Source organism: Melanotaenia boesemani, chromosome 21, assembly GCF_017639745.1.
Source record: "Melanotaenia boesemani isolate fMelBoe1 chromosome 21, fMelBoe1.pri, whole genome shotgun sequence".
Lineage (NCBI taxonomy): Eukaryota > Metazoa > Chordata > Actinopteri > Atheriniformes > Melanotaeniidae > Melanotaenia > Melanotaenia boesemani.
In genome coordinates this window covers 6260620-6282116 of record NC_055702.1, presented here as the reverse complement: position 1 = coordinate 6282116, position 21497 = coordinate 6260620, and the positions used below count along the sequence as shown (strand labels likewise).

Genomic DNA, 21497 nt, shown 5'->3' with positions numbered 1-21497 from the left:
ACATTGTACATTCAAGTCATGTCCTTCAGTACGTTCTTAAATTCCAGCAAGATTCACCATACACACACACAGCCTACTGTTCAGTTACATCAGGATGAACGGCCAAAATTGATTTCATGGCAAGTTTTATATATATCAAAGGCAAACTATGAGTCAGTGCAAGAGACCAAAATTGGTAGGAAGCTGAGATGCCCCCCTCAGGCTACAGAAGTCTGAGTCATTGTGCACTATGTCTGTTTTCCTGTGTGGGTTCATAGTAAAGCCTGATAATCATCTCCAGCTGTGACATGCTAACAGTAGAACAGGCCTGGAACAGGAAATATGTTCAACTTTTATCCTAAAATTTAAATCTCTGATGTATCATTTCTTCTTTTAATGAGTATCTGCTTGGAAGTAATATCTGTGTCATGAAGATGAGGGAGATTTGTAAGAAAACACACTGTCAGGGCTGTTTTTGGTTAATGAATGAGCTCATTAAATCAACTAAAGCCAAGATGTCGTGGTGTAAAATTATTTGCTAGACTCAAATCTGATGCCCTTTAAGATTGTAAAATGCAACCTTACAGAATAAAAAAACCTGAATCTCAAAAAAAAAGCAGAAACATGAAAAGAAAATAAGCCATCAGCGCTAAATTACTGATTTAACCATCATATTCATCAATATATCTTAAAAAATAGTCCTTTTTCCAAGCCGATCCAGGTCTGAACTAAACAAGCATACATACATCAGATCTGGTTTCAACCAATTAATGTTAACTTGATACCAATTTCCTGTTCCACCTCATCCCAAAGATGCTCCATTGGATTACATCATCCTGCTGGAAGTACACACTGTGGTCATAAAGAGATGGACATGGTCAGAAACAAAACTCAGCAAGACTGACACGTTTAAACCATGATCAAAAGTATGCCAAAAAGAGTTATTCTCCACATCATTACACCAGCAGCCTGAACAGTACAGGGAAGGATGGATCCTTGCTTTCATGTGTTTTATGCTCAATTTAGACCAGACAATGGTTTATATCTTCTATTGTCCAGTGTGAGGGACCGAGGCCAAGGATGAAGAGAGCACAGGAGGTTCTTATAAGAAAAAGTCTTTTGACATTTAATTTTTACCAAAAACAACAAAAATGTAAATTCCAAAGTAGAAATTCTGGGCCCATAAAAGAGGTCAACTAAACAAAATGTCAACATAAGGAACTGAAAACTAACTGACACACAAGAGAAACTATATACACTGGCTGATTAGACCATTTTGACACAAGAGGGAAAAACATAACTATCTCCAACTAACTTACAACTAAGAACTTAAACAATTTACTCTTTACTCATTGGGGAAACAGAAATCTAAATAATCATAATTCTAACATAAAGAATAAACAAAGTAATACAAAACGATAACAAATCTAAACCCCTCTCCCGCTATCTTGTTGTGAGATGAGTCCAGTTAGGCTGCAGGAGTCAAAGGAGATCCACCTCAGCTGGAACTCGGGCCTCCCACACAGCAACTTCCCCAGGAACTGGTAACGCAAAGAAAATGCATATTAACTGAAAGTAAACCAAATCAAGAAGGTGACAAGAAGGTGACACCCAATTAGTAAATAACGGAGCCAAACTTGCTAATAAAAATGTGAGATCAAATAAATGGTAAGTATGATCAAGTGTGTATTGAATTAACTGAAATAAAGAAAAGGTTACCAGACCAGGCTCACTGTGTGTGTGGCTGCCTAGGCGGCCATTACATCCAGTGTTGGTGAGTGTGTGTGAATTGTAGCCTGCTGTAGCCCATCTGCTTCAAGGTCGAACGTTCAGAAATGCTATTCTACATACCGAGGTTGGAAGCAGTGGTTCGGTTTCCTGTTGTCATCCTCTTCAACCACATATATGACTGACTCGTCTTGTCTTGTCAGTCAGTCAGACAGATAAAAAGAAACCTGAGAAACTGTAGAAATACCAAGGACTCGAGGAAGAGCTGGAAAAAGCCTGGAAGGTGAAGTCAACAGTACTACCAGTGGTCATTGGAGCACGGGGGGCCGTGTCCCCCACACTGGAGAACAGGCTACAAAAGATACCTGGAGAAACATCAAACATCTCTGTCCAGAAGACTGCAGTCTTAGTGAACCGCTAGGACCCTCAAGCTCCCAGGACTCTGGTAGAGGACCCAAGCTGGAGATGAACAGTCACCCAGGGGAGACGTGAGGTTGGGTGAGGAAAGAGTTTATACATGCAGTTTAAAGCCAGAATCATTATTTACCACTTTGTACTTTTCCACTTCCTCTGTAGGAAATGTGATTCCTTCTGAATAAACCTCATTTACCAGGATGAATTCTAATAAATTCAGCTATCAATGCCTATTCCTCTGCACACTCCATAATAAAAATCCTTCAATTTTTTATTAAAAAACAATTTTCTTTAAAAACTATTTAGCTTCTAATTGTTAACAGAGTAGGCTATAATCAGTTAAACATGACTGATAAAAACAATGGTTTGATGGTGAGATTTTCTTCTACCAGGGTCGAGAAGACGACTAATCCTGGTTGTTTAAATCTAATTTTACACTCTGCATCTGCTGTATTATTATTCTGTGACTTAAAACTGGATAACAACTATTTATCAATGTTGGCATCACAACAAAAGACTGTAAAAGTCAGGATTTAATGAAGAAATATTTTCAGTTGTTCCTGTAATTTTACAAAATATGTCAAACGTACATGTTGCACCATCCTTTTGGACTGACACAAAAGCACTGTAAGAATAAACATAAAAGACCAGCTGTAATCCACTCAGGTCCTCATTTAGGCACAACTTTATGTGACCACATTTTACAGAGTAAAAATATAAACAGTCCATGTCACAAGGCTGTAAAACTGCAGTATGAGGAGACAGAAGTGAAGTCGAAGCTGCACACACCTGGACTAAGATGCTCGTTTAGGAAATATTAAAGGAAAATGTACAATGTTCACAAGTTTAAAAGGAGTGATGGCAGCTTGAACTTTGATACAGAACAACATCTGTCCTCATCACGACCGCCGTCTGAACATCTGCGTTGCAGATTTGAGACGTTGAACATGTCAACGACGTCTGAAGGCGCGGGAGATTCTCCAAGCGTTGGGTTCCTCGTAGCGGTTGTACAGGGGCTCCAGGCGTTGCTGCTTCTTCTGCTTGCTGAGGCGCGTGGGGTCAGACACTTTGAAGAAGGCAGGGGAGAACTCCACCAGCCAGCGGGGGTCGATGGTGGTCACCTCCCGCATGTACTCCTTGGTAGTCAGGACCAACTCGTGGTACACAACCCTGTGGACAAGAGAGGCCATGAGGTATTAAAAACGGATCCTTTTAGGGAGGATATGCTTGTTTATAACTCCAGTAGAATCGTACCATTCAGGCTGCCGGTTGAACAGAGCACTGGAGGGATGGATGTAAACCACTTGCTGGTCTATGAGGGTCCTGTAGCCCTCCTGAGGATCCTTCTTTGCTGCATTCCTGAAGAAACCACTGCAAATGGCTTTCTGGACTCTCACAGTAGCTTTTCCACAAGACACCACATCCAGTTTATGTCTAATGGGGAAGGAGCGTAAACATTTTTAACATTTTCTACTAGGAGTTTGCAGTTTCCATCTGAAAGCATGGGTGAGCTGTACCTGTCCATGATACCCAGCATCTGTTTGCGGATATCCTGGGCTCTGCGCAGGGAGCGGGCCTGGATGAAGTTCTCGTAACACCAGGGGTTGGAGAACTTGTTGTTCTTCCAGGAGTTGTAGACAGCCAGCAGAGTCAGGTGGTCTCCCTCAGGTTGGTGGAACTTTGCCTTCTTCTGGTCAGCCAAGGCCTGCTTATCCTGCAGCACAGAACAGAGAAGTGTCACTCACACAGGCTGTGATAGACAGAAACCCACTTTCACTCCTTTTTATAGGATTTAAAAAGTTCAGTTGTGATAATTTTAAGACGTAGAGACAAATTTTACATTTGTGAGAAGAATTGTGAAGTGCTTATATGTGCATTAATTAGGCACAAGTTCATGCTTGATTCTCTTCACCTTTGAATTTTTTAATTAAAAATGATTAAATCAAAGAGATCTGTAACCCAAATCTTTTACTTTAGAGTAAAAAAGCTGAAAGAAATCAAAACCTAAGACAAGACTTCGAGACATAAATAAATGTTAACACAAAAGCTTTGTTTTATGAAATAATCTATTTTGAATGCATGAGTTTGATTCTCCTAAAATATCCTAAAACATTTAGTTATGTAGCAAAACGGCTGCTGATCTGCTGCAGTGCTGCGGGTGGAGTACCTTTGGCCTGTAGAAGACGTTCTGCACAGACAGCATCGACACAATGGTGAGCATCTCCTCACTGCAGCCCAGATGGACGGACATGATCAACATCTTGCAGAGCATGGGCTCCAGAGGAAACTCAGCCATCTAAGAGACAGAATTTCAATAGAAAACTAAGTTCTGGAGGTCCTACAACAAACTGTAAACACAGATCATTTATCTAACCAACATGCATTTGGCAGGTTGTAGATTTACGTGTGAAAACCTAATATGTTAAACTGATGTCTGCAGGATTATGAAATGATTAAAACACTTTAAAGCTAAAGGTTTTTAGTACTCTGATAAGTCAAATTTAATTGAATAAAAGTGAATAAATATGTTCCACATTGACTGACATAAAGCAGTCTGAGTCTTTGCAGCTGAAGCAAACAAACTAGTAAAAGCCGCCTCACCCGTCGACCCAGTCGTGTGAGTAAGCCTTCATCATCCAGAGCTCCCAGAGTGTAAAGCTGCTCCATGGCTGTGATCAGAGTCTCAGTGGGCGGGGCGTCCATAAAGTCAAAAGACAAGAGGTCGTTGATGCCCATTGCCTGGCAGAACGAATACAAATATAACAACGAAGTTAAAAAACACCTCAGAATGTACAACCTCTCTAAGCACAAACACATGCTCAGTACCATCTGATTCTACTCTGTTTAAGAATAGAAATGTCACGGTTATTTCATTTCACAATTAATCAAGGTATTACACAGCAGCATTAATTAATCATAAAGATTCCTCAGTATAGTCACTTTCCATAAAAATCGTCCCTGAACCATAATGGTACATCAGCAGAACTAAAGCAAAGTTACTTTTATACATTTAATGTGTCATCCTGCCTCAAAACGTGAAGCTTGAAAACTGTCAGAAACTTAATAAATAAGGAGGATAAGTGATTTTGGTGGATTATGTTTACACAAAATCAGCTTCTTTCGCCAAGATTATGCCAAATTCTGATGTTTAATATGGCTGGAATAACAACTTTGGTGTTTATTCATTAATATTTAAAAAAACAAACAATCGCATCCAGAAACTCTGTAATTGTGACATCGCTTTCCAGGAGAAGTGGTGAAGTCAAACGGCACCTTCAGAGACAGCACAGTGCTGGCCAGGTTGGTTCTCTGGATCTCGGGCACGTTGGTGGTCAGCATCTCATCTCTGTAGGCTCTCTCAGTGTAAAGCCTGTAACACTTCCCGGGGCCCGTCCTGCCGGCTCGGCCTGCCCTCTGCTTGGCCTGAGCCTGAAATCCAAAAATACTTTTTGTTTTTTGTCTGCTTCAGTGTCTTCCATGTAAAAATCAGGAAAACTCTGTCATGCTGTACCTGTGAGATGGGAGTCACCACCAGCTGATCAATGCCCGTCTTAGAGTTGTAGACTTTTTGCTTGACAAAGCCGGGGTCCACCACGTAATAGATTCCATCGATGGTTAGGGAGGTTTCTGCGATGTTGGTGGCAATAACAACCTAAAGAAAAGAACACTAATTTGAGCTGAGAGACAGAGTCATTTACTCAAAGTGGAACGTTTAAAGGATGGACGCTAATGTCTGCCTGAATTCAGCAGCGTCTGTGGAGGCCTGTTAACGTTCTGCTGACTGAGGATTTTATCTGGTTTTAACGGTTTTAACGGTTTTTTATATCGTTTTAACTTTTTACCAGTCGAACGTTTAGCTCCCTTTTTACGGTGGAGAAGGATTGTTTTTAATTTTAACCAGCGAGTTCCTCGCTTTTTACTGTCAGCCGCCGACTGACAGCGTGGGAACGCTGCTGTCAACAAACCCCAGCCACTGCTAGCTATCGGTTTGAGATGGCTACCCTTCCGGATAACTGCTTGGAACCAAAAGACAAACTGATCACTAACCTGAGGGAAGATATCCGGAAGCTATCAGAAGAGCTGAGGTCCAAGAGTGAAATACTTAACTCTCTGCTGGATGTGGCCCACCAGCAGTCACTGTGCATAGCCTCGCTGAAATCGGCATTTCAGGACACCGTGCCATGGGATCTCGTTACCTCTCCCCGGCCTTCATCCAGCTCCACACCTAAAAGATCGCCACTCTGGTCCGAGGTAACATGCCGCACCAAGAAAACATCCGCCCTGGTTTTATCAAACCGCTTCGAGGTCCTGTCGGCACCGCCTCCTGACGAAGGGATGATATCCAGCTGCGCTGTCGGTCCGGAGCCGACCAACACTGCACCAGCCACCGGCTCTGCGCAGACCAAGGTGCCCGGTTCCCGGCGGTCATCCCGGGGCTCATCCTCCACAAAGCGGCGACAGCTCCTTAGAGCCGCGGTAAAGGAAAACGCCGCGTCTCGCCGCAGCCCCGCCCGGAAACACCCTGCCAGGGAAGGAGCTTCGTCTCCGCCGTCTGCTGCCTCTGATACCGCCGTGGTCTCTCCTCCTTTGGCTGCCGCCGCAGAGGCTCCCATGTTGGCTGCTGGTGCCGTGGATCCTGTGAGGCTGCCGGCTGGAGCTGGTCCTCGCGTGCTCGTCCTTGGTGACTCCATCGTTCGAAACATCCGCTTGAACAGGTGCCACACATCCTCCCACTCAGGTGCAACAGTCAATGACATCTTCAACTCTGCCCACCAACTGACTCATAAACATCCCACAGCCTCAACTCTGGTAATACATGCAGGTACAAACGATCTCAAGTTCCAACAGTCAGAAACTTTGAAGGCAGATTTTATCAACCTCATCCACAACATCCAACAGCTAAATACACAGTGCATCATTTCTGGACCACTACCCTCACCACGTTTTGGAGACATTAAGTTCAGCCGAATTCGTCAACTCCACATCTGGTTAAAACATTACTGTCACTCCATTAATATCCCATACATTGATAATTTCACCACCTTTCTCAATAGACCGTACCTCTTCCAATCAGAGGGCCTTCACCTCAACTATGCAGGTTCTCAACTCCTTGCTCTGAACATTAATCTCACCCTTCAATCCTGCAAAGCTCTTTCAGACTGACAATCCGGTCAGAACACATCCTTTCCAGTTAACACCGTCTCTGTTACCCATCATATTCCAGTACACATCACCAGTAGAAATTATCAACATTCCCATTTACATTTTCGTAGCTCTGACAGATGTCTCCGTCATATACAAACAACTTCTGTATTAGATCCATCATCAACAACCCCAAAATTGGACTTACCTACAACTTTTAGAATGGCTCTTTTAAATGTAAGATCATTATCAAATAAATCTTTTATTATTAATGATCTGATTTTAGATAATAACATTGACTGTCTCTTTTTGACAGAAACTTGGCTTGGCGCTGATGCATCAGTTATTCTCACCGAGGCTTCCCCACCAAATTTTAATTTTTTATTTTCTATCAGGGGAGGTAAGAGGGGTGGTGGAACAGCTTCAATTGCTCAACGGTCATTATCCGCACAACCAATAATACTGACAAACTATTCTTCATTTGAGCATCATTCCTTTGTTTTTAGCAATCCGCCTATTTTAGCTATAACAGTTTATAGACCACCAAATCCTCCCTCTGGTTTTATTCAAGAATTTTCTGAGTTCTTATCTACCATACATATCAAATACAACAAGATTTTAATAACTGGTGATTTTAACCTACACATCGACAATAGTGGTAATCCCCATACCAGTGAATTTTTAAACCTTTTAAATAATATGGATTTTAAGCAGTACGTCACACAGTGTACACACAACAGGGGACACACCCTGGACTTGGTCATAACCTACGGCCTGTCCACTGGTGTGTCCTCTGTTGTTGACCTGGCTGTGTCAGACCACTACTGTGTATTTTTTAACATCACCAGTTTTAGCAAGCGGCAGGCCCCGGTGAGAACTGTGAGGAAACGGTATATTAATTCTGAAGTGGCTGCAAATTTTATTGACATTTTAAATCGAACTCCTGCTCAGATTTTATCTGCATCATGTGATTTTACTGTAGATAATTTTAACAGAAGACTGGCATCTGCCATTGACTCAGTAGCTCCACTTAAAACAAAAACATTAAAAACACAATCAAAAACTCCATGGAGAAATGAAGAAATTAGAAAATTGAAAAAAGGCTGCAGGAGAGCTGAAAGAAAATGGAGAAAAACCAAACTCACAATACATTATGAAATCTTACGTGAACAACTCAAAAATTACAATAAAACTGTTAAAGAGGCAAGAACACAATACTTCTCAAACCTAATTACAGATAACAAAAACAACCCCCAATTCCTTTTTAAAACCATCGACCTTTTAATAAATATTGGGGGTAACAAGTCCACCATGTCGCCATCAGCCAACGCATGTGAGAACTTTGCATGTCACTTCGGAAGTAAAATCAATGCTATTAGATCCAGTCTTGTATCACAACAAAATTTTAGTTTTAACAGATCTGAAGCATTGTTTTTAGCCAAAGAAACACTGGAGAGTTTTGTCCTGGTTGATGCAGAGATGCTTGGTCGAGTTTTCTCCCAGCTAAACCCAACAACCTGCCTTTTAGACCCCATTCCCACATCTCTTTTAAAAACATTTTATGGTTTCTTCGAGTCTGAGCTTTTAAAAATTGTAAACTGCTCTCTTCAGACAGGTGTCTTCCCATCTGCCTGTAAAACAGCTGTGGTGCGGCCTCTTCTGAAGAAGAGTAATTTAGACTGCAACATCCTTGACAACTACAGACCTGTATCCAATCTACCATTTTTAAGTAAAATTATAGAAAAGGTTGTTTATACTCAATTACATGGGTTTTTAAACAAACACAACATTTTAGAAAAGTATCAGTCTGGTTTTAGGACAAACCACAGTACCGAGACGGCCCTTTTAAAGATTGTCAGTGACCTTAGACGTAATTTGGACTCTCAGAAACTTAATGTCCTGGTGCTACTTGATCTTAGTGCTGCTTTTGATACAGTGGACCACCAGATTTTATTAGACAGACTGAGAAGTCTGGTGGGCCTCTCAGGTACTGTTCTTAACTGGTTTTACTCCTATCTGGCTGATCGAAAGTTCTTGGTGAGTATGGATACATGCTCTTCAGGAATCTATGACATAAAATGTGGGGTTCCCCAAGGCTCAATTTTAGGCCCAATACTTTTTAATCTTTACATGTTGCCACTTGGGGACGTCATCAGGAGACACGGCATTGACTTTCACAGCTATGCTGATGATACACAGCTTTACATCGCCGTGTCTCCTGATGACCTAGAGCCAGTTAACACCCTTTTAAACTGCATTTTAGACATAAAGTCATGGATGGCAGTGAATTTCTTGCAGCTCAACCAGGACAAGACTGAGGTTTTAGTCATCGGTCCTGAAGACAAGAGAGAGATAATTTCCTGCAGACTGAAAAACTTCAAACCCTCTCAGTGTGTGAGAAATCTGGGTGTCCTTTTCGACTCTGAGCTGAATTTTATTTCACACATCAGAAATGTCACAAAGACAGGCTTTTATCATCTTAAAAACATCGCCAGAGTTCGCCCATTTCTCTCTCTTGCCAGCACGGAGGTGCTAATGCATGCTTTTATTTCCAGCAGGCTAGATTATTGTAATGCCCTGCTCTCTGGTCTTCCCAAAAAGACTATTTCTAGTTTACAGTTACTGCAAAACTCGGCAGCACGAGTTCTGACGAGGACCGGGGGGCTGGAACACATTACACCGGTTTTAAAATCGCTGCATTGGCTCCCCGTGCGCTTCAGGATTGATTTTAAGGTTCTCTTACTTGTTTATAAATGTCGTAATGGTCTTGGGCCTTCTTATTTATCTGACTTGTTTTCAAATTATGAGCCCTCGCGGACCCTGAGGTCCTCTGGTACCGGCCTTTTAACTATTCCCAAAGTTAGATCTAAAACACACGGTGAGGCCTCGTTTCATCATTTTGGTCCTCAACTGTGGAACAGCCTGCCAGAGAGCCTCAGGGCTGCAGAGACTGTTGATGTTTTTAAGAAGAGGCTCAAGACCTTCCTTTTTAGTTTAGCCTTTTGATTTGACTTTATTCATTTTCTGTTATTTATCTCATCTTATCTTATCTTATCTGTCTCATTTATCTATTTTATTTTATTATATTTTATTATAGCTTCTTAACTGTTTCCCTATTTTATCGTTGTTTTAACTGTTTTAACATTTTTAACATTTTTAACTCCAGTGTTTCTTTATGGGGATCCTAAACTCTGGGAGTCAAGCCTGCTTCGTCTGCCCTCTGCAAACATGGCTTGACTGGCTCCTGGTGTAAATGGGTCCCCAAAAATGCCGTTTCCTCACAGCAGCGCCAAGCCAAAGACAGATATTAAGAGTTTTTGTGTGTGTGTGTGTGTGTGTGTGTGTGTGTGTGTGTGTGTGGATGGGTGAGGGGGGGGGGGGGGGGGGGAGGTGTTTAATCTGTCACATAACTGGGTGTGTAAAGGGCTTATTGTTTTTGTTCTGTGATTTTCTTTTTTTTTCATTTTAATATGCATTTATACTATGTAAAGCACTTTGTGTTGCCTTTGCATGAAAAGCGCTTTATAAATAAAATTTGATTTGATTTGATTTGATTAATGTACCTTTCTGCTGCCTGGAGGTGCGGGGTCAAAAATCCTGGTCTGCATCTCACTGGGAAGCGCAGAATAAACCGGCAGGATGATGAGTTCAGGAACATCTGGTCCAAGTGACTTCATTCTCTCGTACAAAATCTCACAGGCCGTGTCGATCTCCTCCTGTCCAGTTAAAAACACCAGGATGTCGCCTGTTGAAAGAGATGTAATTAGAACAACGCTGACGCTAACCGGCATTACGAATCTGCAGGTGAGGAGATTTAGAAATCGTACCTGGAGGCTCAGTCAGATGAATCTGCATGACCGTGATGAGGCTGGCGTCCAGATAGTCGGTCTCAGGCTCTTTGGTGTAAAGAACCTCTACTGGATATGTTCTGCCTGGTATGGTGAAGATGGGGGCTTCGTAGAAATACTGAGAGAACTTCACAGCGTCCAGCGTAGCTGACGTTACGATCAGCTTCATATCGGTGCGCTTTTGTACCGTCTAGGAGACAAAGACGTATTAAACCTGTTCTTTGCTTTGACAGAAACTGAACTGTGAAGTCATTTATCTCCGGCTTGTTTACCTTCTTGAGGAGACCAAACAGAACATCAGTGTAGATCGTCCTCTCGTGGGCTTCATCCAACATGATGATGGCGTACTGGCCCAGCTGAGAGTCTATCAGATACTCTCTCAGCAGCATACCGTCCGTCATGTACTTGATCACCGTCTCAGGACTGGTGCAGTCCTCAAAACGGATCGTGTAACCAACCTGGTGAACAAAAGAAATAATCAGTCCACTTGAACTTGAACAAAGACCCAAAAAATGACATTTATTTTGGCCTTTAGGCTTCTCTACTTAAGCACCACTAGGAGCTAACCACACTTTTCATCCCTCCCTTGTAGATGAAGCTGTTCAAATCTCAGTAATAAGAACTTTGTTGTACACTAATGATGTGTTTGCCTCTTTTTAGCAACTAATAGATTCCCACTCCCGAAGCAACACTTCTTTAGATACCTACAGATATACAGCTTTGCTCTTTATACATATTCTGAGATTCCCAATTCAGCGTATAATACCATTTTAGATGTTTTTTGACACCACTTTCAAATTACTATTGCATAAATTTACAATGAAATTGATCTTCTACATCCAGAGGCCTTAAACTATATAAAACCCCTTTGGGAGGAAGACTTGGGGCTGGCTATTTCAGAGGCGATCTGGACAGAGATTTTAAAATGAATACGTAAGTGCTGCATTTGTGCCAGACATGGTCCGCTCCAGTGTAAAGTGGTAAATCGTGTCTATTATTTCGAGGCTTGGCTGGCAAAGATGTACGATAGGGTACCCTTAACTTGTTCAGAAACATTCAGCTTGATGCTGCTGAACCAGGTGAGGAAACTATATCTTACACATCTGTTTTAAAAATATGTCCTTGTCTTTTCGATACTGAAAATGTATTTTTAAGTCTTTTTGACTGTTTTGATACATTTGCATATCTTTTAAAAACCCAATAAATAAAGTTTGGAAAAAAAAAGAATAAGATCCAAGAAATATTTAAGCGGCAATAGCTCACCTCTTGTCCCAAACAGCAACCGTACTCCTCAGAGACTCTCTTGGCCACTGACATGGCTGCCACACGACGGGGCTGTGTGCAGCCAATCTTCCCTCTGGTGGTGTAACCTGCCTCTGCAAGGTACTGAGTGATCTGTGTGGTCTTCCCAGAACCAGTCTCTCCAATAACAATCAGGATCTGGTTATCATGAACAGCCTGTGAAGGAACAAGGAGATAAACACTGTTACATCCACAGCTGCTTGTTGAACTGACAAACATGCAGCACATCTAATCAGGGCCTGTCTTTGAGTTTACATGAACAGTACTCAACCTGAATGAGCTGCTCCTTCAGCTTGTAGATGGGCAGGCTCTCTCTCTGCTCCAGGATGGTGAGCTGAGTCTTCTTTCCATAGGAGGCCTTATTCCCTCCAAAAGCATGTTTCTTCCACTCTGGGATGTCATTGGGCATCATGCCAATGCCTCTCATGTTGGCAGCAATCTGCCTGCCGTCAGCTGGAAAACAGAAACACACGTAAAACACACGTAACAAAATATAAAAAGGTTTTAATAAAACACAACCTGTGCTACAGGGTTATGGCTGGATAATGAAACTGAAACTGTCTCGACCCCTTTAGGGCCAATGAAGACATGCAGAAACACTGAACCATGGCAAGACGGTTCAATCCGGCCAGATGGGGGACTGCAGGAAGCCAGATAACCATCTCCAGCACTGGCAGGCCTGAGGCTGCCAGCATGGAGGAAGTCTCATGTCTGACTCAGACTGGATTGTGGTTTTTATAAATCAGGATTTAACACACTGACTACACTAGAAAATTAAATCTGATCCGATTTAAACCTTTAATTTTCAATAAAGTCTGAAAAAGTTTCAGATAATAAATATGCTAATTTAAAACCGGCAGCTGTGTTCAGTGTTGATAACATAGAGCGGATCTAATGGATGTCTGACCGTCTGGCAGCGGGTCGACCCAGTGTTTGTTCAGCCCCATGGGGATGGAGTCCATCTCTGCCTCTCGAGCCGCCTGCTTCAGCTCTCGTCTCTCTTTAGCCAGAGCGCTCTGCATCATGGCGGCCTGGGACAGCGAGCCATCTGGATTCTACGTCAATAACAAGGAAATAAACCACTCAATAAGTGTTCAGCTTTACATCCAAATCAATTACACAACATATTGATTCAAACACAAGATCAGAAAACTGAAACGTAAAGCTCTGTAAGAGTTTTATTCATAGTTTTTCAATGTCTGAATGAATGTGTAATATTCTTTCTGTAATTACCCACAACTTACTATTCTAATCTAAAGCCTAAAAGTCCATTTAATTATTACTCAGCTAAAAACAAAGATGTAATCTACCTTGACTATCTTGACAGGACTCATGTCCATGCTTTGTTTAGTGTGTCCTCTCAGAAACGGAGGTTCTTCTTCAACCAGCTCAATTTCCAAATCTTCATCTGTATGAAAACAAACAGACCAATTTATTCTCAGCCAAGGTTCATACGAGCCGCGACGGAAACTGTACAACTTTGTTTTTCCCCCTCATGCTGCAAACTTTCTGTAATAAAAATATCCTTTACATAAAAAAAAATATATAGATACTATGTCAGATTACTGATTATAATCTCAGATGTTATAATATCTTAATTTCTTACCCTCTTCATCATCGACTTTAGGGAGGATTCCTGTCTCATCATCAAAATCTGGGAATTCCTCTTTGGACAGCACATTAGCAGCAATCATCTGAGAACACATGAGATTTATATGTATGTTAGTGTGTGTTTTCCTGGTGTGAAGTTAGATGACAGGGATTGTGTTTATAAGGTTTGTTAAATATTGTATACTTTGTGTTATATTTATGTTGTACTATAATATTTTTTTTTCCCCTTTTTTCTTACTTGAAAAGCGCAACCAGGGACAAGAGTTGCATATTAGCTAAATGCTATACACTCTATATGCAAAACATCAGTGGTTTTATATCTCCTCTCTGTCTCTTTGCATTTTCACTGACAAACTAATAATAAAATAAACAAACAAACAAAAAAAAAAAGACAACACCCAAACAGATAATCAGAAATACAGTCAGAAACAAATGGAAAATAGAGAAATAAAAGTTAAAAGTAAACATATAAATGATAAAATTAAGACATTAACAGCATAAAGAATGGCATTGGCCACCACAGTCACCCCGAGCGTCGCCAGGAAGAGGTTGAAAGACATCAACTGCCTCTAAAAATAGAGACGGTTCTGGCCCTTCATGCAGATGACGTCTGTGTTTTTGGACAAATCCAGTTTATTGTCTATAAACACTCCCAGGTATTTATAATCCTGCACAGTGTCTATGTATCATAGAAGGCTTGTTCACAACATTCTTAGTAAGTTTAGCTATTTGTTCATCCATCTGGTTGTTGATATTCAGTTTTTATCAGAAGCTCTGGAAAAAAAAAAAAGAAGATTAAAAATAACTTTTAAAGTTTGCCCACCTGTTTGATCTCCCACTTCTCCGGGTCAGAGATTTTGGTGAGCCTTTTGCGCTCCAGGGTGTCGTCCTGCTCCAACTCAGGGGCGTGGCCCAGGTTCAGGTTGTTTGGCCTGTCGGGGTTCCTCATGGAGATCTCCTCTCCTCCATCAGGGCCAATATTCCTCCTCCTGTTGGGGTTCAAGTCTTCTCCCGTCTCCTGGTCCACATCCTGACAAGTAGAGGAACAAGCCAGGTTGTTTACATTCAGACAATTTAGTGTGTGCCAGTCACCCGAGGTGAGAGCTAGTAGACAAATAACAGCAAATATCCTGATATAGGAGGTGACCTCAACTTTAAATTATTTATTAATAACTAACTGGTTTAATTCTGTTGCTTCACGCACTAAAGCTGACATTAAGACCTTCATTATTCAGACTTGACCAAGTGAAGTCTTTTACTCCTGATTTTCTCACACAATCGTTCATTTTTTAAATTCAAAGTAACTGTGTGTGTTCTTACCTTCATACTGAGGCTGGTCTTGGAGCCGGTGAATGAGAGCACCTTCACTTTGACTCTTTGGCCTTTGCTGACAACATCGGCCACGTTGGCCACACGGCCCTCTCTGCGCAGCTCAGAAATGTGGACCAAACCTTCCCATCGTTTCCTAAACAGCAGGACAGAAATCATGGATTAGTTTATGATCGGAATAAAAGTGAGAAAAACTACCTATTTTTTCCTGACAGACGGATGTATGCAAATGTTTAGATATTAAATGTCAACGTGCTGTTATTTGAAGTGAAAGCACATTTAAAACTGCAGATTGTAACCAGGAACCATTTGGCTGCTCTGAAACTGGATGTTAAAAGTGCTCTAGTGACTTGATGCTGACCTCAGTCCCTCCAGCTGAACAAAGCACCCAAACTGCATGATGCTGGTGACTTTCCCGTTGTAGATGTCACCAACAGAAGGTTCTTCTGGAGGTGGACGATCCACATGTTTGTCCTTCCAGCGGTCCGCGTCCCTGTCATGGTCTTTTCTGGGACTTGGAGAGCGATCAGCCCAACGGGAACTTTTGTCTCGTCTTTTGCCACGATCTCGCTCTCTGTGCCGATCGCGGTCTCTGGAGCGAGACCTGGATCGGGAGCGCGATCGAGAACGGTGCCGCCTCTTCCTGTCCTTCTCCCGATCCCTGTCTCTGTCTCGGTCTCTGTGTCTGTCTCTTTCTCTGCTTCTGCTGCGACTTCGGCTGTAATGCTTACTTTTTTCTGATCTGTGAGATGTGACAATAGAATAAGTAAATGTTTTCTTTGTTTAGTATATTTAGAAAAAGGCAAAAAAAGGGAGGAAGTTTTCTTACTTGCTTTTGCTCCCTTTTGAGTTCGTCCCACTTACACTGGGGAGAAACATCTCCAGTTCTTTCATTGCATCAGCTGCTACCTTCACATCATCTTCATCCAGGAGTCGCTAAAATGTTAAAATGAAATGTTACTGTAGAATTTTTATTTTTACCATAATCTATATATTTGAATTATTGTTAGTTATATAATAATCAAGCTACTATAAAATGATCTCAGCAAAATTTCTGTAGAACCAGTCTTAAACTGATATGGACATCTGTCTTCTCACTAACATGTCTCCTAGCAAAGAATTAGTATCATTCACCAATATTTTCTTAAATTTGTTCTTAAGTTGTAGTTCAGAAGTTTCCACAAAAAATTCGCCCTCAGATTTACCAACGTGTTTGTAGATCATGAAATTATATCTTTCCAAAGAGCCATTTGGACCCATTTTCCACAATAAAGAAAACACTGGGAGCCACAAATCCCGTATGACATTTAAAATTAAATAACACTGCATATAATGTTTTTTTCCTTTGTCTTTATTTTATATAAATAAACAAAATGTGTTTATTTAAATTTTATTAAATCAATGAACTGCAGAGAAAGCGACATTTCTGCATGCAACAAAAACATAAAAAAAAAAAAAAGAAGAAAAAAAAAAAGACGTTGGGTTGAAGGTTACTTTCAAGGAAAATACCCAATATATCTATTTGAGTCCTTGTATTTATGAAAAAACACCAAACTTAAATTATCCACCGGCAGCAAACCAAAAATGCCGTCTTTTCTCTGTGTGCCGCCTGGCGTGTGCAGCCAGTGGTCTATTACACTGAACAATGAAAAATATAAATATATGCAAAATAATGGTCAATTAAAATATTTATCATACTTGGTTAATGTGATTTCTGAACCTAAGTGTGCAGCGTCTGCACATAAGGGCTGTATGCTGTCACCTTCATCTTCACACACCATTTGTGATTCTGAGCCAGAACGGCCGTCTGACAGGCAGCATCTTCAAGGTCTGCTGTCAAGCGTTTAAACTTGGACACCCATATGTCTTTGTCTGCTAAGTCGGCCAGTTCCATCTCAAGATTAGGCTGACTCACATCTGCCAATGCAGTTGTATTTAGGATTGATCGAGGCTTAGGGGAGTGCCAGGGAAGGACAATGTAATTTTTCCCTCTATGAACAGAATCAACGTTTGTGGTAACTGCAGAATGTAAATACTCTGAATTTATCATGTGAGCTTCTTCTTCTCTCGCAAACTAGTGAGACAGTGTACCTTTATGTAAATCTCTGGCAAGCACGGTTAACTTGCGCTCGAAAGCCAAAACCTCCTCCAACATGTGCAGGACTGTGCGTCCTTTCCCCGTAAGAAACCTGCGTTCAGCATGTTCAGGTGCGCTGTCATGTCATGAAGTGTAGCTTTTCCAGCCACTCTGGCTGTTACAACTCAGGAAGTGTGAGCCCTTTACTGCTCAGGAAAGTTTTCACTTCTTTCAGACATGTAGCAAAGCGTGAAAATACATTTTAATTGAATACACATTTTATTATTTTCAAAAGCCAGGGAGCCGCATCAGAGGGATGAAAGAGCTGCATGCGGCTCTGGAGCCGCGGGTTGCCGATCTCTGATCTAGATTCTGATGGGCCAAGTGCAGACTTTGTAAAAAGTTTTTTGGCAGGGACTTAAGAACAAATCTGTTTGTAAGAACAGTTAGTGAATGAGGGCCAATGTCTCTAAAACTTAAAACATTTACACTTTAAAAAACAATAAGTTTAGACAGCGGAAGCAACACAACTTCTAAAACCAAATAATAATCTATATCGACATGACTTTACTGCAAGCTGCTTGAAGTTCACAACTTTAGTGTCCTGAAATTATTTGACCCAGTGGTACAGAGGCGAAAACAGGCTTCAAATGTATAATTGGTTACATTTTCACAAGGGCACGTTATCTATCAGTCACAGAGAACTGCAGTCCCTTCTTCCTCCATACATACTAGTCTGAAGTTGTTTTTTCAAAAACAATAAGACCAATTCAACACAAACTGATAAACTCGTGAACAAGATGTCAAACACACTGCAACGTACCTTTGGGACTGGATCATTTGGCCGACACAGTGCAGGAAACATCTCCTTTAACCTGTCTTTTTCTGTCTTGGGCTTAACTGAAGCCTCAGAGACTGAAAGAGGAGAAATATTTTATTTGAAGTTTTGATTATGAGCGTGTATGTTGATTTAGGTTGAAAAGTCGGCGAAAAGCACCGAGATCACATTACCTTTACTCGTTGATGCATTGGATGGAGGTCGCATTGTCTGAATGAGTCTGAGCAAGTTACTGATAAGAGAATCCTAAAAAAAAAAAAACACGAAACATGGCACAATTTAGTTAGCAAGATCCCGGATAATAAAACCAAGTTAATTAGGTAATTGGTGTGGTAATTAACTTACTGTGAATTCGGCTCCATTTTCAAGTAAAAGAGCTTTGAATCCATCGAAGCTCGGTTGTTTCTCAGCGAGGCTTATGACAAATTCAGCTGCAAAGCGGCGAAACGATTAAAAAAAACAACAAACAAACAAAAAACATCAACGTAAACTATAGCGTGTGCAACTGTCACGTCTTAACGTTCAGCGAAGCTGGCGAAATGGCATTAAAGCCATGACGACAGAACTGAGATGTTATTTCAAACTCTACAGTCTTAGTTGGTTGTACATTTTAGAAAGCAACACATATTTATAAGAGGATGTCTAGGAAAATATAATTGCTTACAGAGTTAACAGTTAACACTATAGCTAGCTAAAGCAATCGGCTAGCTAATAACAACTCGTTAGCATGAGCTAGCTTGTTATTTCTGTTGACAGATTTAAGGGACAAAATACAAACCTAAATCTTTGTCATTTATTCCAAGATGGTTGTCAAGTTCCGTGCAGACTTTAGACACCAAAGACAAATACTCGAGCTGCGACAGCTCTTCAAAACCGACATCTGCCATTCTCCACGAGTGTTGTTTTTGTTCAGTGAACGTAGAACTCGGCCGACAAATTGGATGTAACACACTTCCGCTTCCGCCTTTAACGGAAATACGTAAGGGGTTGCGCGTCTAACTTCTATTTGCCACACGGTGGCGCCAAAGGTCCAAACGACAATAAAACTTCTCCTCTATGGGTGTGTTTGCATTGGCGGTTACTGGAACATTTTTATTTAAATAACATATATTCACGTACATAAAGTTAATAAGGGCAACTCTTTTATACAAAGTAGCATACAAGTTAGGAATAAAATTTGAACTTCAGTCCAGAAAGAAATCACAGTCTGTTAATTAAAGTTCATCATAATAGATCTATTTAAATGTCAGAATACAAATATACAGTAGTAACAGCTAAGAAAAAAAGAGCATAACAGACTGTTAGGATGTTGTGAAAAGAAGGGAGGGAGAAAATATTCTTAGTAGCAGAGAGCCTCCTGTTGTAATAATATTTGGTAGCTGAGAGTTTGGACTGAGTCTGCCTTGTGCACCTAGAGTTCAGTACTAGGGGTTGAGCAGGAGCAGCATGCAGTAACTCTGTGGGCATGCACTAAAACCTTAAATTTGATCCAGGTGTGGATAGCTACTGTAAGCAAATGCATAAGGAAATGGGATGTGTCCCTTGTTGTTCAAACACAAAATATGCCATTGTGGACAACAAGTTATGCAAGTTTGGAAACCTGCTGAAAGGGCATTGCTGTTCAGAGAGAGAGATAACCATGGCCTGTAGAGTTTAGTTGGCATACTGAGTCAGACGGCCTACCACCTGATTTTTCTGATGCTGTATAGAGCTAGTCACTGGTCCTTGAGTTACAGCACTGAGGTATATGTCCCTGAGACCCTGGGATGCATTGCAAGAACCACATCATGTCAAGTAAAGCCTGGTGGCCTAAAAACCTTTGTTGCAGTGAGATGAAGAATTTACTTACCCTGATGTGGTATTTTAGATGTATAAAAAGCCTCCTGCCTTCTCTACTTTCTCCTGTGCAGGAAACCACCTCTATCTTTCCATGCTTTACTGGCCATCAGCCATGACACCAACCCTAATGTACACATTTGCATGAAATGTGTTACTGTGGGAGTAAATCTCTGCAGCCATGACAACTTTCTAGAGGAGTTTGGGCTGTTATGGTGGAAAATGAAAACCCATGGTTTAGGATTGAAGTGCTCAAAAGTCCCTCAAAAGTAATACATACAGTGCTTTTGGCTATGTCACGAGAAACAGAGTTTGGGGGGAAAATGAATTTGTTTTAAAAAATGATAAAAGACACTAAGGATTCTGTTAGCTTGTAATAATAAAATCAGTCTATGCAATCAGGAACACTTACCTCACTTCAACTTTTCCCATTTTTTATCTTGGCCAGAGCACAAAGTGTCACTGCATGCAGTCATGATTCATGGTTTTGCACTCACCGACAGGTTTATCTCCCTTGGAGTCTTGGAAATACTATTGAGGTAGATATATAGTGCAGTAAAATATAAAAACCTGACATTTGAAAATGAAAGAAAATTATACATTTTGTTATTTGAACTTTTTATGCGGCCTTTAAACAAAATCCAAACATGTTTTAATGGATAACCATTAACACAATCATCAAAGGCAGTCATTTGACTCCTTTAAGGACTACTTTTAAATGTAGAGCATCAAAAAACCCACTGGTAACAGAGGACATGTATCAAACTGTATACAACAGGATTTTAAATCGGCACTACACACCTTTCCGACTTTAAAACTCTGTGTTTCTGGCTTATTTTAATAGCACACTGACACTCATTAAGAACATTCCTGGAGCAGTTGTTGCCCTGTAGCCTCCCCAAGGCTGAAAAATGGCACTTTGCAACTCTTTTGTCCATTACAGAGCATTACATGACAGCTGTGTTTTACGTTATAGCACTGTGTCATACGTTGGCAGCTGGATATCAGCAAACTGGCTGTTTTGAATGTGCAATATGGCTGATTCAGCAAATAAATGCAAGAGGACCTTATTGGAGGAAACAAGAAAAAGAAGGCGAGAAAATGAGTAAGAAATAAGACGAGGGTCAATGTTGGACTGAATTTTACTGGTTGGCGAGAGCTCAGAGAAGAGACTAGATGCAAGACTGATGCTGAATTAGCTTTTGTTATGGGCGTCATTAGTTCAGTAGTGAATCATTTCGATTTGTGCAACGGTTTTAAAAACTCATGTATCCAAAGTAGAGTCTGAATCTGATTAAATATGATACATTTGAAGTTCGGAGGTTAAAACTACTTTTTCTATTTGTATTTTGAGAGTTGTAATATCTTGTATAAGCCATGCTTGCAAAGGGGA

At 40.9% G+C, this 21497-nt stretch overlaps 1 protein-coding gene across 1 annotated transcript; it reads right to left on the bottom strand.

Moving 5' to 3' along the window:
- Positions 1-2636: 2636 nt before the first annotated feature.
- Positions 2637-20287, bottom strand: dhx8 (DEAH (Asp-Glu-Ala-His) box polypeptide 8). Its single transcript, XM_041974818.1, has 24 exons — positions 20263-20287; positions 19047-19232; positions 18614-18699; positions 18442-18514; positions 18254-18345; positions 16183-16289; positions 15715-16095; positions 15345-15489; positions 14848-15054; positions 14020-14107; positions 13724-13821; positions 13321-13468; positions 12685-12866; positions 12375-12569; positions 11384-11569; positions 11091-11301; positions 10827-11008; positions 5633-5773; positions 5395-5550; positions 4723-4860; positions 4289-4417; positions 3639-3835; positions 3376-3555; positions 2637-3291 (listed from the first exon to the last, which is right to left on the bottom strand). Exons 1-24 carry the CDS (start codon positions 20285-20287, stop codon positions 3072-3074), a joined length of 3753 nt encoding a protein of 1250 aa, XP_041830752.1. The 3' UTR covers positions 2637-3071.
- Positions 20288-21497: the final 1210 nt, after the last annotated feature.

Bases quoted from the DNA above. Each gene is read 5' to 3' on its own strand.
- dhx8 (XM_041974818.1), bottom strand. From the start codon at position 20,287: ATGGCTGCAGAGATTTACTCCCACA. The intron at 18,515-18,613 runs GTAAGTTAATTA...TTTTTTTTTTAG, and splicing joins AAAATGGAGCCGAATTCACA to GATTCTCTTATCAGTAACTT. The intron at 11,009-11,090 runs GTACGATTTCTA...CTCTTTCAACAG, and splicing joins TCATCTGACTGAGCCTCCAG to GCGACATCCTGGTGTTTTTA.